At 54.8% G+C, this 17,261-nt stretch overlaps 4 protein-coding genes across 4 annotated transcripts in view; 2 read left to right on the top strand and 2 right to left on the bottom strand.

The window, feature by feature from the left end:
- The window catches only part of BBK36DRAFT_1182581 (hypothetical protein), a gene marked incomplete at both ends in the record, with an annotated part of 2,509 nt that extends 1,385 nt beyond the window's left edge, over nt 1–1,124 (top strand). Inside the window, one exon of the mRNA XM_024896315.1 lies at nt 91–1,124. Coding sequence (XP_024746342.1) covers nt 91–1,124 — 1,034 coding nt within the window. The remainder of the gene's footprint in view (nt 1–90) is intronic.
- Nucleotides 1,125–2,825: 1,701 nt separating this feature from the next.
- BBK36DRAFT_1171827 (hypothetical protein) lies at nt 2,826–4,068 on the bottom strand (the record flags this gene model as incomplete). The annotated part of the gene is made up of 4 exons (XM_024895632.1): nt 2,826–3,051; nt 3,166–3,245; nt 3,297–3,800; nt 3,874–4,068. 4 exons carry the CDS (start codon nt 4,066–4,068, stop codon nt 2,826–2,828), a joined length of 1,005 nt encoding a protein of 334 aa, XP_024746341.1.
- A 4,609-nt stretch (nt 4,069–8,677) lies between these two features.
- On the top strand, nt 8,678–10,423 carry BBK36DRAFT_1182569 (alpha-ketoacid dehydrogenase kinase). Its single transcript, XM_024896314.1, has 4 exons — nt 8,678–8,815; nt 8,927–9,075; nt 9,217–10,178; nt 10,328–10,423. The coding sequence occupies exons 1-4, from the start codon at nt 8,701–8,703 to the stop codon at nt 10,389–10,391; spliced, it is 1,290 nt and encodes a 429-aa protein (XP_024746340.1). The 5' UTR covers nt 8,678–8,700; the 3' UTR covers nt 10,392–10,423.
- Nucleotides 10,424–11,333: 910 nt separating this feature from the next.
- Nucleotides 11,334–12,805, bottom strand: BBK36DRAFT_1182552 (hypothetical protein; the record flags this gene model as incomplete). Its single annotated transcript, XM_024896313.1, has 6 exons — nt 11,334–11,480; nt 11,530–12,075; nt 12,124–12,285; nt 12,339–12,570; nt 12,626–12,652; nt 12,771–12,805. The coding sequence occupies 6 exons, from the start codon at nt 12,803–12,805 to the stop codon at nt 11,334–11,336; spliced, it is 1,149 nt and encodes a 382-aa protein (XP_024746339.1).
- Between the last annotated feature and the right edge of the window lie 4,456 nt (nt 12,806–17,261).

The following is a 17,261-nucleotide window of genomic DNA, read 5'->3' as shown; positions in this document are numbered from 1 at the left end:
AACGTATGTCCCTCTCTCTCTCTCTCTCTCTCCCTTATGCCATCCATCAATCTTCCCATCTCCAACACAATGCTAATCTGGTAACACCAGGCGTCTTCGACACCCGCTACCACAAGTCCCTCCGCGGCATCTCCTTCCTCTTCACCGACCTCCGCTGCGAGCACCACCTCGTCCAGCACTCCATCGCCTCCAAGCCCTGCATCCCGGCCCTCACCCCGGCCGGCTTCGAGGACTGGATGACGCTCATGATCCGCGCCTTTCCCGACCGCGAGGCCCGCCGCCTGGACCTCGTCCTCGCCGACGTGGCCCTCTTTGCCGACGACCGGACCCCTTCTTCCTTCTCCTCTTCCTCACCACGATCTACTACTTCTCAGGGCCCACCGCAGAGACTGCCGAGGGAGCTGCCGCGCGAACTGTTTCCCGAGAGGGGCCACGCGCGGGCGTTTGACCTGCTGGCTTCGTCGTTTGCGGAGTGGAAGAGCATCACGTCCGTCGTCGTCGTCCCCCCCGAAGCAACGACAACATCGTCATCAATCATCCCCCCTTCTTCTTCATCATCAATCCCTTCTTCTTCTTCTTCTTCCTCTTCCTCTTCATCTTCCCACTCGCAGTCCCACCTCCATCTGCACCCCCACGCCGCGTACTCCTCCTCCCTCATCCCGCCCTCCCTCCAAAAGCTCCCTCCCGCAGCGACCAAGGCCCTCAAGGAAGACACCCGGCGGCACAAGGACCCCTGCTACATCGACCAGTCGCGTCTCCGGCCCTCGTCCCTCATCTACCCTTCCTCGTCGTCGCCGTCCTCGCCGTCGTCTTCCTTTTCGACTGGCACTTCTTCCGCGGGGATGATGATGATGCCCTCCTCTGCTGCGCTGGACGGAAAGGCCCCCCCGGAGGCGATTGTCATGTCTTCCGCTGCGTCGTCGTCGTCGTCGTCGTCTTCCTCTTCCAGCTCTGGTTCGTCCTCGGGGTCGTCCAGCTCGAAACATCGCTCCTCAAGGTCTCGCGAGCGGGAGTCCCGTCACAGGAGCAGTGCTTCGGAGAGGTCTTCTCGCCCGAGGGAACCTTCGCCTCCGAGGGAGGGGCGGAGACACCATAAGAGCAGCAGACGGTATAGGGACTCTTGAGTTTTCCCGCATGTGGATGAGTAAGAAGTGGATGATTTCTGCTTTTCATTTCTCTGTTTGTCTTGTTTTTTTCTTCTTCAATTCTTTGGTTTGTATGAAGAAATGATGTTGAAAGCAAAGATGAGATTGATACACAAAGGACAAGAGGCAATGGGGGCCTCGTAATAGTTTCTGTTGACGAGGAGTGTACGAGATTTGAGTCACATTGGGCTTTTTCAGAGGAACAAAAGGACACAAGATTGAAACACACAATAGCATCAGATAGCGATGTCCTTTCACCTGGATAAACTAATCAGCATTTACAAAAACAAACAAAAAAGAAATAAAAAAACAATTTAAAGCTTGAAAACTTCGAGATACAAAGTTCCCCCCTAGTTTTGCGTGATCTGCAAGCTGTTCCAGTTTCAACTTGGGCTTTATCGATCTGTTGCACGTCTTTTCTTCACCAGCGGTGTTATAAGGACAGTAATTACATCTCATTTACTTTGCTATACTCATTTCCAGGTCTGCACCGACAACGTAACAGACAAAGATGTCGAATACAAATAAAATCCAGCATTCTTATGTGAGCAGATCAAGGCGAACGTACAAGAACAGCCCACCAATCCCCAACAAACGAGGAAGACACACCCATGGGATGAAGAAGATAAAAAAGGTAACGAAAAGCTTTCATATTCCGCCCGCAAACACAAACACTTTGTTGATGCGAAGCCCTTGTAATACTTGCGGGAAACCAAAGCAAAAAAAAAGGCACGCACACTAGATACAACCTAAAATAATAATGGTAATGGAAAATGAAAAAGCAAAAAAAAGCAAAAACGTCCTTGGGAATAAACAGCCTTGCGCCCAGTCACTATGCCTGCCCAATTTGTGCGTTCTGTTGTCCATCAGGTCCAAGGATAATCAAAGGCTCACCAATATGGCTCCTCTCACGGGCATGATATGGTGAGCGTTCCCAGACATGATGGACGTAGAAGCGAGTAATAAAAAGAGACTAAAAGAAAATATACACACGACTCACTCTGGAGCGAAGAGTCGCAGAGCGTCGACGTGCTTTGAGTGATGGAAGTAGAAGAAGAAAATGAGAAACGAAGGACGCCATACCACGCGGGATATTGGCGCGAGTGATGACTTTGTTCGTCCGTAAACCACACCCCGTCGACTTCCGTGCTTCGGCAGAGATGCCGCGGAGGAAAAAGAGAAATGCATCAAAGAATGAATCGCAATTCAATCAATCTGGATACTCGCTCGCTCTGCTGAATGCCCGCTCGCTGTGCTTCGGCCGTGGATAAATGCATTGTTGATGCCCAATCGAAAGAGGGGACATTATGCTTTTTGTTGTTTGGTTTGTTTGTTTGTTCGTTTTTTTGGTTTGTGTCAATTTTTCCCTGCACAAAAGAAAAGAAAAAGAGACAGGGGAAATAAATCCATCGGTTGGGGTAGAATTCGATGCGTAAACCAAAGAAAGTAAAGGTCATGGTAGGGCTGGGAAGGGGGGATTAGATCCGTGTCTCGTCAATCGTGGCGTGCTGAACAGCGCCGTCGTCGTTCCAGTCTATCATTCCGTTGCGTCCAAACAAAACACCGTTGCCTTGCGTATCGTCGTAAAATCCTGTTCGGCATGGCTACCGTGATGCAGCCATGCCAGGGCTTGGCTCTTCATGGTCCTGGACGTCATGATCATGCAGTCGTCGGCAGCAGTCACCTCGCGGGCGAAGAGGCGGCTATGGAAGAATCGTAACCGAGGTAGCTAACCATGTTCGATCGCGCAGCACGCTTCTTCTTGATGGCCCTGTAGCCTTCTTTGAAGACGGCAAAGCATCGCTGCAGTTCTCTGTCGGGGTGCGGCGGCAGTTGGATCTCGACTGCTTTGAGGCAGACGCGGAGATGCGTCAGCTCGGTATCGTTTTCCTGAAGTTCCTCTTCCCTGTTTCAGCGTGTAAGCGAACGGATGCAGGGGAGCAGAGAAGAATCCGTGACATTATGAGAAAGATGAAGACGGCCGAAGAAAAAAGAGAGAATGAAAAGAAAAGTCGCCTACAAATAAGTGATGCGGTTCTGGAGGAAAATGATGCGTTGGGCAGCACGCTCAGCTCGTTCCACCAACAACCTATGAATGTGCTGCGTCGTGTCAGCTCTGCTAGTTACGAGAACGCAACGGTGAGGACTTACATCCGATTCTTCCTGGCGGGCTTTGAGATTGGTGACGGTGGTTTGCAGCTCCTCGTTGAGCTTGGCCAGCTCGGAAATGACCCTGTTGGCTTGCGCCGCCGTCATGCCCTGCTTGGGTGGCGGGGGCTCCTCGTCCTCGGACTCGTCGTGGTGCATCATGGAGGCCGAGGGCGTGGGGGACATCTGGTCTGCGAAGCGGTTGCGGAACGAGGACGAGGGCGAGCTGAAGATGGCACTGCCGTCCAGGTCGCTGCCCCTGTTCTTGCGGACGGGCGTCTGGAGGCTCAGTGGGCGCGGCCTGCGCGACAGCGGCGGGCTCCCGTAGATGCTGGTGCTGACGCCGCCGCCGCCCAGGGCCTGCTCGAGCTGGTTGACCTGGCTGTCGAGGGCGACCAGCTCGTCCATGCTGTCGCCGTACGTCAGCTGCTTGGCCAGCAGGCTGAGGCGGCGGGCCAGCTCCAGCTTGCCGGCGCGGATGTCGCCGCCGTCGCGGCTGTGGGTGAGCTCCCTGCGCAGGGGGCTCAGCACGCTGCTGCCCGAGAAGGCGTAGCTGGACGAGCCGACGCTGGGGCTGGACCATGAGCGGCGGCGGCGTCTCGGAGCCGGCGATGCTGTCGTGCCTGGTGGTGCTGCTGGTGGTGCGGGTGCTGGCGCTGGCGCTCGTCTGGCTGCTGACTCTGCGATTGAGGCTGGCGCTGGTGCGGCTGCTGGAGCTGCGGCGGCGCAGCGCCTCGAGCCCCGTGGGCTTGTCCTCGTCGTCCCGGCGGCCCATTGCGATGCTGGCGATGTTGAGTGGCGTGGGTGTTGCGTTTGCTGGTTGGCGGATCGATTGGATCGACTGACTGTCTTTTTGACTACTTGACTGATTGACGGGCTCCTCAGAGGCTGAACCACACCGACTATGCCGTCCCAACAGCGCCCAAATCACGACGCAAAACAAAGATAGAAAATAGGAGGAATCAAGCGATGCAAAATAAAATCACAGAGATCGAAAAGTCGCCGCCGCGGTGTCGTTATCGTTGTTGGTGTCGGTGTCGGTGTCCCAGCCTCGTCGTCGCTCTCTGTGTCGAGCCCCCTCTCTCTGCCGTGGTGTTTCGGTTTTTTTTTTTTTTTCTCTCTCCTCGTTCTTTCGGCTTCCTCAACTGTCGGCGCTCCCCTCGGCACGCGTCACCGGGACGCCAGACGGGCGCAGCAAAAGGCGGGCGTCGAAATCGAGAGTCGCTTCGGGCGTCGATGATGGCTGAGGGGATGAAACGCCCATTGGCGATGCCCAAGAGCTGGCGGGAGTCGGTGGCCGTGGAGCCTCTGCGAGAGCGAGTGCGGGCGTGAGTCTGTGTCTGTGAGTTGTGAGTCTCCCTTATTATTAAGATCGAAGGTGGTGGCAGGATTTGGGGAGAGTTTTGGCGGGCAATTGGCGGGTGCAGGCAATTCGTACAGGCACAGACAGGCACAGGTCCAGCAGCTTACCCGCTTAGCCATCGAGCTTCAGTGGTTGTGGCGGCGGATCAATGCGGCCCCCGTCGCTCCGAGCCTCGAGCTTCAGATCGCAAACGGGGGCCTCTGACAAGTCATCACTCACGTCTCCAGGCTTATTCCTGTTTTTCTACCTAACAACCACAACCACCACACCCTCCTCGCCCGGATTGGATCAACTGGTTCGCAAGCAGAACCGGTTCGCACCGCCACAGACCAGCACGCCATGCACGGACGTGGACACACATAGACAGCCACACGTCGGGCCATGAGAGGCCAGGCGCTTCTAATCGCGCATAGAGAGGGAGGGAGTGCAGTGTGCGGCCATGATGCCTGAACAACGAGAGGTGCTGGACGACGGCGTCGGTCATTGGCAGGCTGCCTCTGCGTCTGCGTCTGCTCTGCGTCTGCTTCCTAAGCGCCTGGTTGGACAGGTAGCGAAGCGTCGGGAGGAGGTCGAGGCAACCATGTGACGTTTGCATGCATCGACAGCGAGGTGCATAAGGTGTGTCTCGTCTTGTCTTTGGTGACGATGTTGAGAGATGCGCGATGAAGAGAAGAGAAACGGGAGAGAAGAAGGCGGAAAAGAAGAAAAAAGAGGGTGCCAGATGCTTCTGATCCGTCCTCCCTCAGGCATCTATCCATCTGCCCGCCACCCGATTTCTTGCCTCTACATACTCTATCTTCTACCAGGTTCCCCTCAGAGGCGTTCCCAACTCGTCTTGCCGCCTAGAGCCAGCTCCCTCGCTATCGTGGCCGTAAACTGTGCACTTTTATCTGTACAGGTAATTCGTCATCGACAGGTACCTTACGGAGTACAGGCAGACAAGCAGGTGAGGCGAGCGTGCATTGGGAATCGGGTCGCTGGCCTGGCCGCGTTACCGCCCCTGACTGGGCGCGGCGAGGCGCTCCTCCAAGCCACCATGCAGCTCACAGTGACCAGCAGCCATTCATCGTCCGAGTGCAAGATGCAATTTACAGGCTCGCAGTGGGTGTAATCGTAGTAGGGAGATACGAAGCACTGCGACTGGGTGGGCGAAGCAGAACCTGAAGGGAGGATATGCTCGTATGTAAGGTATAATGAGTTGGGTCGAAACACCAAGAGACACCACATCTACAACCGAAGTACAGTACGCACATCCGGCAGAGCGTCTACATCAATGCCTCCGCGCTACCGTTACAAACAGTCGATTCCCCTGAATCCGAAAATGGGGTCCCGTCAGCTCCATCTTCAAGTGATGCGGTGCTGCAGCATGTGGCCGCATGAAGGAGAGCCCCTCTCGTCCCCTTATGCCCACAGCAAGCGAAGCCTTTGCAGGCGGAACCAGGCTCGACGGACACACAGCAGACACCGCCCTGGAGAATGACGGTGCAGTAGCTGGAGCGTACTGTCGCATTCTGCGCACAAGCCGGCGGGGGGGCAGCCCCTTGCCTTGCCTTGGCCTACCTTACATACGGACATGGATTGGCTCTCTGCCGGTCAACACCGCTTGTTTGCTGGACTGCGGCAGAGGCGGGAATGGCCGGTGGCTTATGCTGGTGCTGATGTCTAGCCTGCTTGTGCCAACTTACGAGGTGTCATCCGTTGTGGTGCATCGGGCAATGGATGATCCGATGTCCAATGAGATGCGATGGGTAGGTAAAGGGAGAAGTGAAGCCATCATGGGGATGGTTCATGGCATTTGCTTGAAGATTCGGGAAGACAACCGGCATACCAACATGTCGGTGACGAATACTTGAGCAAAGTACTCCGTAGGGCATACCGAGATCCGATATCAACTATGGATCCGATCCCGCTGAACTGGCCACATAGAGATCCATTCCCCTTTTCCATGCCACCTTTCACACGATCATCATATGTGTCCCAGGGAGTCCCTTGAATGTCCTTCTGGTAGATGACCGTCGAGTATACTCGTAGGTACTCGTAAGTACTCGTAGCACTCCCAGCATGCACCTAGGTAGATAAGCATGGATACCGGATCGAAAACGACTTCATTCGACAAGAATCATGCTGGAAAAATCTCCGAGTCCTCAATTCTTACTACATGGCCTACACTGATTCCCTGATGGTGGCTCGAGCTGAGTCAGTGCCGCCAGATCGATGCCAGATGTTATCCTTGCCTACCTACGGATACGGATTCTGATAGAACGTGGTCTGACCAGCCATGCCTGTTCCACTGCCCTCTTTAATCCTCCCTCACATCATGCCATTCCCCTAGTAGGTGATCGTATTCCAAGCTGTTGAAAATCCCAACAACATGGATACAGCAGACATATCCATCAAAGAGTCATCTCAACTCCATCCATGTAATTCTAGCTTAGTAGTACCTTGCGTACGAGCATGGGCGCAGTCGGTACCTGACAGCCAACATGCTGCAAGTGCGGGCTCTCCCGTTCGTCCGTGGCCTGTTTTGGCTGGGACTGGCGGCAGTCGAGTTTGACCGCACTGTGAGGGCGATCCCTCAGACCGAATGGGTGGAAAGAACATGTTTGCAGGTGATGATGAGCTGAATAGAATCAGGTATTATTGTTGCCTGTCATACTGAGTAGGTACATGTATACAGGAATGCCCTTGAACGAAGCGACATGAATGGTCGACCATCTTGATGTTTTTTTCATTGTTGCAGCAGTTCTGTCCACGTGTGTTACATGTGATTGTGCCAAAGTGCCGATCAACTGTGCTCAAGAAGAGGGGCAACGCAGCAGAAAGGAGAAGAACCCCAGAAGCCCGTCCAGCACCGCTGTATTGGCTGATGGCGTGTGGGTTGTGGATTGTGGCTCTAGCCATGATGCGACGAGTGGCATTGAAGCGCCTGAGCCATCCTGGCGGTCCGTCCTGTCCAGGTTCAGCTCAGCCCAAGCACACATGAGCATCAACTCTCTCAACGTGCTGTTCATCTACTCCCGTCGTGTTACTGCAAGGTATTGAACCGCCTAGACCGCCGGCAAAGGCCCCCCTAAGGGCACATCAACCCCCCATGCCCAGCGCACCAAGTCCCCTAAAAGCACCTCAACTGCAGTTCCATCCACTGAGATGGAGAGTGGGGGGCCACCGCCGGGACCCCGACAGCCGCCGGGTTCATGGACTGGCTGAGGTGCAGCCTCTCGGTTCACGCGACTCGGGGCACGGCATGACCACGACGTCACCTCTGGACAGCCGCCAGCCTCGCTTCCCCCTCCCCTGAAGACGCTTTGGATGGACAATCGTACATAGTAGCTTAGTTGGAAAAGTAAATGAGCAGAAAACAGACATGGAGGAAACACATAGTATATAATAGGACTTATATAGACCAAGCCCCACGTGCTTCCTCCGTCGTGTCCCCGTCCAGTGAGTTTGTCTCCGGTCGTCAACGGTCTCTCTCCCGCACATCCTCGGCAAACCTCCTCCTCCATCCCCAGCTTATTTAACCTTAGTAGCTTCCGCGGGGCCGCAATCGCTCGCCACAGCTTGAGTCAGACGAGCCGTAACCATCCATAACCGCCGATTTCTGATTCCACCACCTTCAGCACTGGACCTGCATCCCTACAATAACCATACCCGTACCCAGACGAAAAGCACATTGAAGCCTGTCTTGCGCAGATTGTCCAATTTCTCACTTCTCCGGCTCTCATCTGTTCGTTTGCAGCTTACATGTGCCGATGACGAGGCTGCTCTAAGCACCGGCAGCTCTCAGCCTCTCGGCCCGCCATTCGAGCCCCTCAGCTTATCCGATACTTCGCACATACATACCGATCCTCCCTTGCGCCCTCCACCAACTGTCCGCAGCACCTGCAACCTACCGTCGCTGTCCAAGACATCCGGTCGCTTCGTCCTCTCGCGTGTCTTCCCCCCCGCCATTGACCGCCGCGGCATTGCGCAAAGCTCGCATCGCCCTCCCACCGACACACCCCTCCAGCCCTTCCGCCTCTTCTCCGGGGACGAGCGCCCATCATGTCATGGCGGGCGTCTCCGACCCTGATGGACACCATCCGGCACTACGCCAAGTTCCCTGCGACTGGCGTCAGTCTGCGCCAGATGGTCCAGTTTGGCGATAAGCCGTCCACAGGTGCGTTGGCTCTGTCCGACCGAGGATCGAATTGGGTTGATGGCAGGTGGTCCAGGAACAACAAGTGACAGTTCCCCGTGCTGACAATGGCGATGGCCTCTGGCCTTGCAGGAACCCTCTTCCGCGCCTCGCAATTCCTCGCCGAGGAGCTGCCCATCCGCCTGGCGCATCGCGTCGAGGAGCTCGAGACGCTGCCCGACGGGCTCAACGAGATGCCGTCTGTAAAAAAGGTCAAGGATTGGTACGCGCAGTCCTTTGAGGTACGTCGGCGACAAACTGGTGACCAAGACGACAAGACCAAACGAACACCCCCCCGCGTCTAACTTGGCTTCGCACCGCAGGAAATCACACAGCTGCCCCGGCCACGCCTGGCCAAGGACGTCAAGGAGCGCCTGATGAAGCCGGCCAAGTATGGCAGCCGCGGCAGCTACGCGCAGCTCTCCGAGGCGACGCCGAACCCGTCCATCGACGAGGGCGAGGCCTCGGGCTGGGGCGGCCTGCACGTCCAGGCCCAGGGCCACGGCAACGGCGGCAACGGCAACGGCCACGGCAAGGCGCGCTCCGTCGCGCGGCGGTACTTTGCGACCGTCGACGACACGGGCGACTGGCCGCCCGAGCTGCAGCTCTACAACCAAAAGTTCGCGCAGACGCTGCACAAGATCAAGCGGCGGCACGACAGCGTCGTCACCACCATGGCCCAGGGCATCCTCGAGTACAAGCGCCGCCGCCAGCGCATGCAGATCGACTCCAACATCCAGTCCTTCCTCGACCGCTTCTACATGTCGCGCATCGGCATCCGCATGCTCATCGGCCAGCACATTGCCCTTACCGACCAGAGCCACCACCGCGACCCCACCTACGTCGGCGTCATCTGCACAAAGACAAACGTCAAGGAGTTGGCCCAGGAGGCCATCGAGAACGCCCGCTTCGTCTGCGAGGACCACTACGGCCTGTTCGAGGCCCCGCGCATCCAGCTCGTCTGCAACCCCAACCTCACCTTCATGTACGTCCCCGGCCACCTCTCGCACATGCTCTTCGAGACGCTCAAGAACTCCCTGCGCGCCGTCGTCGAGACCCATGGCATGGACAAGCAGGAGTTCCCCGTCACAAAGGTCATCGTCGCCGAGGGCAAGGAGGACATTACCATCAAGATCTCCGACGAGGGCGGCGGCATCCCGCGGAGCGCCATCCCCCTCGTCTGGACCTACATGTACACCACCGTCGACCGGACGCCCAACCTCGACCCGGACTTTGACAAGAGCGACTTCAAGGCGCCCATGGCCGGATTCGGGTACGGGCTGCCCATTTCACGGCTGTACGCCCGGTACTTTGGTGGCGACTTGAAGCTCATTAGCATGGAGGGGTAAGTTTCCTTTCCCCCGTATATCCCTTCTCTCCTCTGCAGCAGCAGTATCCCTCTCGCGAATACTACCAAGACACCAATTTGCCCACCACCATCACCCTCATTCCCCCCTCAATCTCATGATACTAACACTCGAGTGCTCCATATAGATACGGCACCGACGTCTACCTCCACCTCAACCGCCTCTCCTCCTCCTCCGAACCCCTCCAATAGCAATTAAGCACCGCCCACGCAAGAAACTCCCCGTCCACCTCGTCGTCGCCCTCTTCGCCCTCCTCGCCTACAAAGTCCCTCCTCGCCATCCGCAGCAGGCTCAAGGACCCCGCCCGGCGAGAGGTCACCGAGCGCCGACAGGTCGGGGACGCGGAGGCGGTGGTGAATGCGCCCCCGAACAGCAGGTTCCTCCACGAGGACGACAAGCAGCTGTGACAAAGCGCAAGAAGTAAAAAAAACAAAACAAAAGAAAAGGGGAAAACAAAATGATAAATGAAAGAAAAACTGATGGGCACCAGAAAACAGTCAGAAAGGGTGGGGGGGGGGGAGGATAATGGCGGCCCATGGCCTTACAAGCCATGGTAGAAAACTACGAGGACTCAGCAGGAAAAGCTACCATACACACAAAGTTACAACATATCGTCTCGAAAGGGAGAGATAACATATCTCATTAAAAACATTCAGGCTATTGGATACGAACAGGACAACATCAAACCAGATATTGGACATTTATCCCTCTTATACCTCGCCCAACAGGCTCTTTATGGATTGAGCAGTCACGGAAAGGTCAGGATATCTCAGTGGCTAGGGAAGCACTGGAGGAAGCAAAAATGGAATGCATGGAGTGTGTTCAGATGCACAAATGTATAGTACGATCATGTGTCTGCAGCAGCACTGGATGGGCGGCATTGGATACCAGCATGTGGAAAGGAAACCAAATGTACATCATCCACATCATTGTTAGACTAAATCTCAAAATCATGTTCCATGCTGCAAATCCGCCTGTGCCGTGTCCCTCATGCCTTGATATAACCCGAAACTGAACGAAGAAGGGGGGGGGGGGGGGCAAGAAAAGAAACCCGAAAGCGCCCAAGGGGGCATACAACGCAAAGGGCCATACCGTCATCCCAAACGGCCATCCCCAGAAACTCAAGTTTGCAGTCAATAAAGGTCATCATCGTCGTCATCCGGCTCGCAGCAAACGTTCGGGACCTGCGGCACCGGGCGATGCCTCACAGGACCCGGATCCCGGGCCGCAACGTGGTGGTTCGTACCGACTTGACGCAACTCCGTCTGGGACATGCGTACCTGTAACGAAGTCAGCTCCCATATCGGCAACAGGTCGGATATGACCTACATGGTTTGGCCACTTGCTCCTGGCCAGTGTCTCTGGGTTGTGCGAGCTTAGACTTGCACCGCCAGCTTCACTCTCCGTCGCCTCCGAGGTCGCTGCAGCCGAGCTTTCCGTGGCTGTCTTGACAGCTCGATACGCTACTCCTGCCGGATCCCAAGCGTTGAACGAAATGCGGCGCACTTTGGCTCTGGCCTCCCTTGTTGTGGTGGCCGTCGAGATGCTGCCCGTGTCTCCAAATTCGCTGCCGATGGCGCAGTCGGAAGAAGCGTCTGGCACGAGGGCTTGCTGCCCAAAGGGGCGAAGGTGAGGAGGCAGTTGCTGCACAAACGACGACCTGCCGCTCGCCCCAACATGCGGCTGGTCGGTCGACGGCGTCAGAGACTTCTTCGAGCTGGCCAGGGAGCCTCTCAAATGCGGCGGGAGAGGGCGGCTCGACGATGCCTCCGAGGCAGCGTGTTCCGAAGGAGCGCCAGACTGAGACCGTGAATCAAGAAGGGAAGCCACGTCGTTTTCATCCAAGCCAAGCGACGACAGTCCCGTAACAGGAGCCTAACGTGTTGTGAGTAATTGGCCTTTTGTCATCAAGTACAACCTTACCTGGGGGTACACATCGTCGGAAAAGAAATCGGTGTCGTCGACAAATTGGGCGGGCCACATCTCTCCACGCTCCTCTTCGATGGAAATGTGGCCAGTCTCTAGAGGCGCAGGAATGACTTCTGGTTCCTGAGTTTCCATCCAGGCGGTGCATCTCTTGCAGTGCTTGAAAAGATCAGCCACGTTGTGTTCAACATCCAAGAGGCGGGGAGGCATACAGGACTCTTGTTCCTCTTGCTGGAGCTGCTGAACTCATCCAGGGGCTTGACAAGTCCACACAGCTCACAAGTCATTTCCGTGCGTTGACCAGAGGAGTGCTCTCGGCAGGTCATGCCCGAGTTGGCTGCATCGATGCGATAGCGGCCGGCCAGGTTGGTCTGGATGAATCTTTGCTGGTTCTTGGAGAACTCATCGATGGACTTCCATTCTCCGCCTACCTTGCATCGAAATCTATGGGCTGTGTGAGCAATGTGATATCACGAGCACAGAGGGTCCTTCGTCGTACCTCGTTGGGATGGTTGCCTTGGTCGCCCTGGAAGCAGTCAGTCAAAATCTGCACTTTTGGCATGGAGGAGTACGGGAGGTGACATGAGGCTTCGGGTGTAACTCAAACACGAGAGCAATGCAGTGAAATGGAAGGCAGAGCTTACAAGTTGAAAGTGCCGTTTGCTTTCTTGCTGGCCATGGCTGGAGCGTCTCTTGATCCGCGCGATCAAGGCAAGCAAATGAGGAGCCGTGCGATATTGCTTGCAATGATCTTGTAGGAAGAAAAAGGATGCAAGGCTGAGGTGAAGGAGGAGGAGGAAGAAGTGAAAGTGCAAAAAGAGAAGGAGAGAAGGATAAAGGGCCTTGTCCGCTCTGCTCTGAATCACGGCAGGAGCACGGCGGTCGAGGCTGCCGTTTATGTTGCTTCTCACAATGTTTGCCTTGTGGCAGCCAAGGCGCCAATATCAGGCATCAAGATTCGCAAAGCAGATGCTTCAAAAGCTGCTCGATAGCGGCGCTGCTATTGTTCTCTTGTGCAGCTGCAGGCAGCCGAAGGGAGGAGGCCTAACAAAGAGCCTCTATGCCAGTATGTGCGATTACAGATGCGCACTTGACGAGTTTGGCAGCGTGTCAACTTCATCTGAGGTGGCACCAGGATACTGGTGAACGCAGGACAGCAGGTAGGAGAGTCGTTTTGTTGTTTCTATGCTCGAGTGAATGCACATAGGATTTGCATCCGACTCTGGGCAAGTTGTATTCACTGGGAGCAAAGGTGGTCACGCTACAGACAAGAGGAGAGCTGACAGTTTGTGGCTTTCTCGTCCGGATTGTGAAAGCTTTCACTATCTAGGATGCCAGATGTCTGGGGGTTCATCGACGTCTGTATCGTGATGTTGCTTCTTTCATGGTTGCATCTTTCCGTTGAGAGAAGACCACACTCTGGGATTGATAATCCCATCATACATGATGCTAGTAACAGGCAAGACTACGGTTGAATTCACAATCCCGACAAAATATCAGACTCGACTCAGAATTTCCTGGAATTTGTCTACTCGACTTTACGAAGAACGGAGTCCACATTTGATGTTCCCCATGGGAACGTCTAGTAGCTGGAGTTGCGATTGTTGGTCAACTACCCTGCATTGATGGAGAGTTTCGAGGACATCTCCGGAGCCGCTTCCGACTTGCTTTGTTCATGCGACAATCAAAACACCAACTTCTTTATGCAAGCATTCCCACCATTATGCCATCAGCACCATTCCAATAGGACTCTTTACATTGAAGCTCTTTCATTCAGCGAGCACTGCTGCTGTTCGCGTGAAGTGACGATAGTAGTCAACGAGAACCTCTAAATGCTATTAGAAGGTTGAACGATGTCGGGAGCCCGAAATCACAACCACCCTACAACTCAAGATAACGTTAATTTAACAGTTATTAGCCTGCTTTTAAACGGCCCATCACCCGCATACCGAAATGAACAACACGTGCGCCGTGCGCGCAAGCAACCTCGACTATTGAGAGAGTAGAATCATTTATAGATATGGCCTGGGTCCGCCAAGCCGGGATTCCCATCATCCATCTAAACTGCAGGCGAGATGAGACTTGGCCATCTGTCACGCTACGTCGAAAAGCGCTCGCCAATGTCAACAGCAACGAATTAGCCTCGAATTAAACAGCTGAGCAGGCGAAACGAGACAATTCCACTGCCTTGTTTCGCAACGCTCGACACTCAGGCCACAACCACCAGATTTTGCAGCAATGAACTCCTGGGATTGGACAGGGGGGGGCTAAAAGCTGGCAACATGTTGTTTGATATTGGGGCCCCATGTCCTCTACATGTACTTTTCGACTACAAGGACATCAGAATCCTAGGTCTCAATTGAAAGACAAGGCCACTCCCACTGAAAACATGTTTCCCGGGTCTTTCAATTCCCGGGAGTGTGTATCGACTTGATTATCGTGCTGACATTGATCCAAGGATGAGCGTTAATAATGATTGGGCTACGGGAGGCAAATGGCGAACTTGGGAGATCAACGCAGAGCAGCGCCCGGCATGCCGTGAAACGGGCAATGCCGTTGCAATGACTCGATCATCAGCTCCCCTTTGCTCTGTCAAAGGGCTGCTACAACTCTATGCTGAGATACTTGATGTGCTTCTTACATATGGTCTTATCAATAGTCCCGATCTCATCACCTCTTAGAATAGACCATGTAGACAAAGAAAGGGGAACGGACAAGTCCCAGCCTTGCTATACATACTACTACTAGGTACCTAGTACTACTCTTCCATCCACGTCTCCCAGCCTTCAAAGCACCTGATCTCCACTCCACCAACACGACATTGAAAAAAAAAAAAAAAAAAGGGAAACAGAAGATATCGCCACCGTCTCAGGCACCGAAGGCTGGGACGGAGTCATTGTTCCCTCACAGCTGAAAAGCATTGGCATCGACGCCACAGCGGGAGGCACTCAGGTACGGTGTCGGTGTGTCATACCAGACAATGTACCAAACTTTCAAGCCTACAGCTATTCCTGGGTTCCAGCTACTTCGAGGCCCTTCTAGGTAGCACGTCAAGCCGCTCTGTGTTACGAAAGTAGCCTCTGGACGCTCCCCAGGCCGATGACATGCAGCTCAGACATGCGGGCGGCACGATTCCCCGGGTCTCCCGCACGGATCAGCTCTCATTCTCTCTCTCTCTCGTGCAATTCTCTCTTTATTTCTTCCTTGTAAGAGAGATTTGCCATGCCACCAGGGTGCTTGACATACAAAAGGCATGACTGTCAGGGGTTTGCCGTCCCGCGGTCAAATGCTGCTAGTGGGTGGAAAAGAAAGACATCGGGAGTCGCAGCCGCTGCAGCCCAGATGCAGGGGAGAGGAGAAGGCACAGGCCCTGGCAGCAAGACCCAATACCGGCCATGCGGAACTACTGGCACAGGTTGGGGGAAGGGGGGGCTGCTGCTTTGGCAGCTGGAGTTGAGGATCTCAGAGTGCTGGATTTCCCATCCCATCGTAGGTGACTCTCACACACTTCTACGAGTTGCTGTGAACAAAGTTGCATCAGTAGTGGCGAGCTTAATGCTCTCTTCTCCCTCCCTTGACTAAGGGAATTCGAACATCATCAAGTTGCAACGTCACCAAAAAGGAACCGAGTACACCGAATCACCAACGGAGCCTTCTTCTCGAACAGGCAGTCCGGCCCTGGCCGACAGACGAGAAAATGGCAACCCGGAATTTCTGCCCACATCAATCCAGGCACAACTCAACCCGGACTGTGGTACTTACAAGTTACCAATTACCAAGCACCCGCTCCTCTCGCTCATTTTCTTTTATGTCTCTCGTCAGCCCCATGAAAGGCGCAAAAAGTGTGAGACACGGCCGGTGGTTTGGCGCCGCGACTGCTTGGTCTTGGTAGCTGGCGCGGCAAACTGGACGCCTGCCCGGCTTTGTTGATGTGACACGAATCTTCTGTGTCTATTTTCTGTCTTTCCACGTAAGGTAATAGCCGCCACCAAGGCACCCTTTTTGTCTGTTTGTCCAGTCGTAGACGTGTGACGAGACCGATTCCAGGCTTTCCGGTCAGGCTTTCATGCGAGGCTGCAGACAATCCCAAGCCGTCCTCTGTAAGTACACCTCCAAGGTTACTTCTCACACAAGTAAGGTACATGCGAACCTGCAGTAGGCGCTCATCAAAGGCAGAGACAGAGAAGTCTTGACGGCCCCCAATCCCAGGTACATGTACCTACCAGATCTTCTCACCCCCATCAAGTCCTGCAACAAATCGGCGCTGCTGCTGCCAGGCAGTAATAAATGGAAAAAGGGGATAATACTCACAGACACACACTCACGCGAGGGAGCAGGAGGCGAAAAGTCAAAAAGCAGGATCCCCGCCGAGCGTACGGAGTAGTATGACATGACCTGTCAAGGCATGCTTCCGCGTCGCGGCAGCGAGCCGTCACGACCCGGAGGGCTGGAAGAGACCGCCCACCCAAAGCCAGAGCCAAGCTTGTAGCTGTTGACAGTTTCTCTGCCCATCCTTGCCAGTTGTGGACTGTTTGGTCATCGCAGTAGGGCGCAGCTGTAAAATGATGCATGGGAGTTGTCTTGTTTTGGTGAAGCTTGACTTACGGCTGGATCAAGTGTATTGCTCTGTTCGGTTTTGAAGCTGCCTGGAGCTTCCAAAGAGCTAAGCAAGATTGCCTCTGGAGATACTGCGAGTGCTTTATTACTCCAGTCTGTACAGCTCAGCATGGCAAGGCGAGGCCGTGATGAACCGCGCCGCTGGAAATAAACAAGGAGCTTCGTTGGGGCCGATCAAATGACCTCCAATCTCGCTCCCGCCCAAGCGGCCATCAGAAGTACCGGCCGGATCGCCAAAGCAGAGAAGAGCTGCGCACCGAATTCGCCTGGTGCGAAAGTTCACACCAAACCGCCCGACAAGGTGACCAGAATCCGCACAGCACAGATGGTGAGAAGATACTTTGGCAGAGACTTCGTACGGAGTCATGGCAGGTATCTCCGTACTTTGGCACTTGCGCTGGAATTGAAACATGGCAGGACTTCCTAATGAGATCGTCTATACCCAAAGGGGGCTAGAGAGGCTTGAAGTTGCTGCTCTTTGTGGTTTAGCGACGGCGGGGGCCCCTCTCGCGTTTGAG

Source organism: Trichoderma citrinoviride (genome assembly GCF_003025115.1).
Source record: "Trichoderma citrinoviride strain TUCIM 6016 unplaced genomic scaffold BBK36scaffold_14, whole genome shotgun sequence".
Taxonomy (NCBI): Eukaryota; Fungi; Ascomycota; class Sordariomycetes; order Hypocreales; family Hypocreaceae; genus Trichoderma; species Trichoderma citrinoviride.
The sequence above is the reverse complement of the archived record's forward strand: the minus strand, read 5'-3'. Positions and strand labels throughout refer to the sequence as shown.

Bases quoted from the DNA above. Each gene is read 5' to 3' on its own strand.
- BBK36DRAFT_1182569 (XM_024896314.1), top strand. From the start codon at position 8,701: ATGTCATGGCGGGCGTCTCCGACCCTGATGGACACCATCCGGCACTAC. The intron at 8,816-8,926 runs GTGCGTTGGCTC...CTGGCCTTGCAG, and splicing joins TGGCGATAAGCCGTCCACAG to GAACCCTCTTCCGCGCCTCG. The intron at 10,179-10,327 runs GTAAGTTTCCTT...TGCTCCATATAG, and splicing joins AAGCTCATTAGCATGGAGGG to ATACGGCACCGACGTCTACC.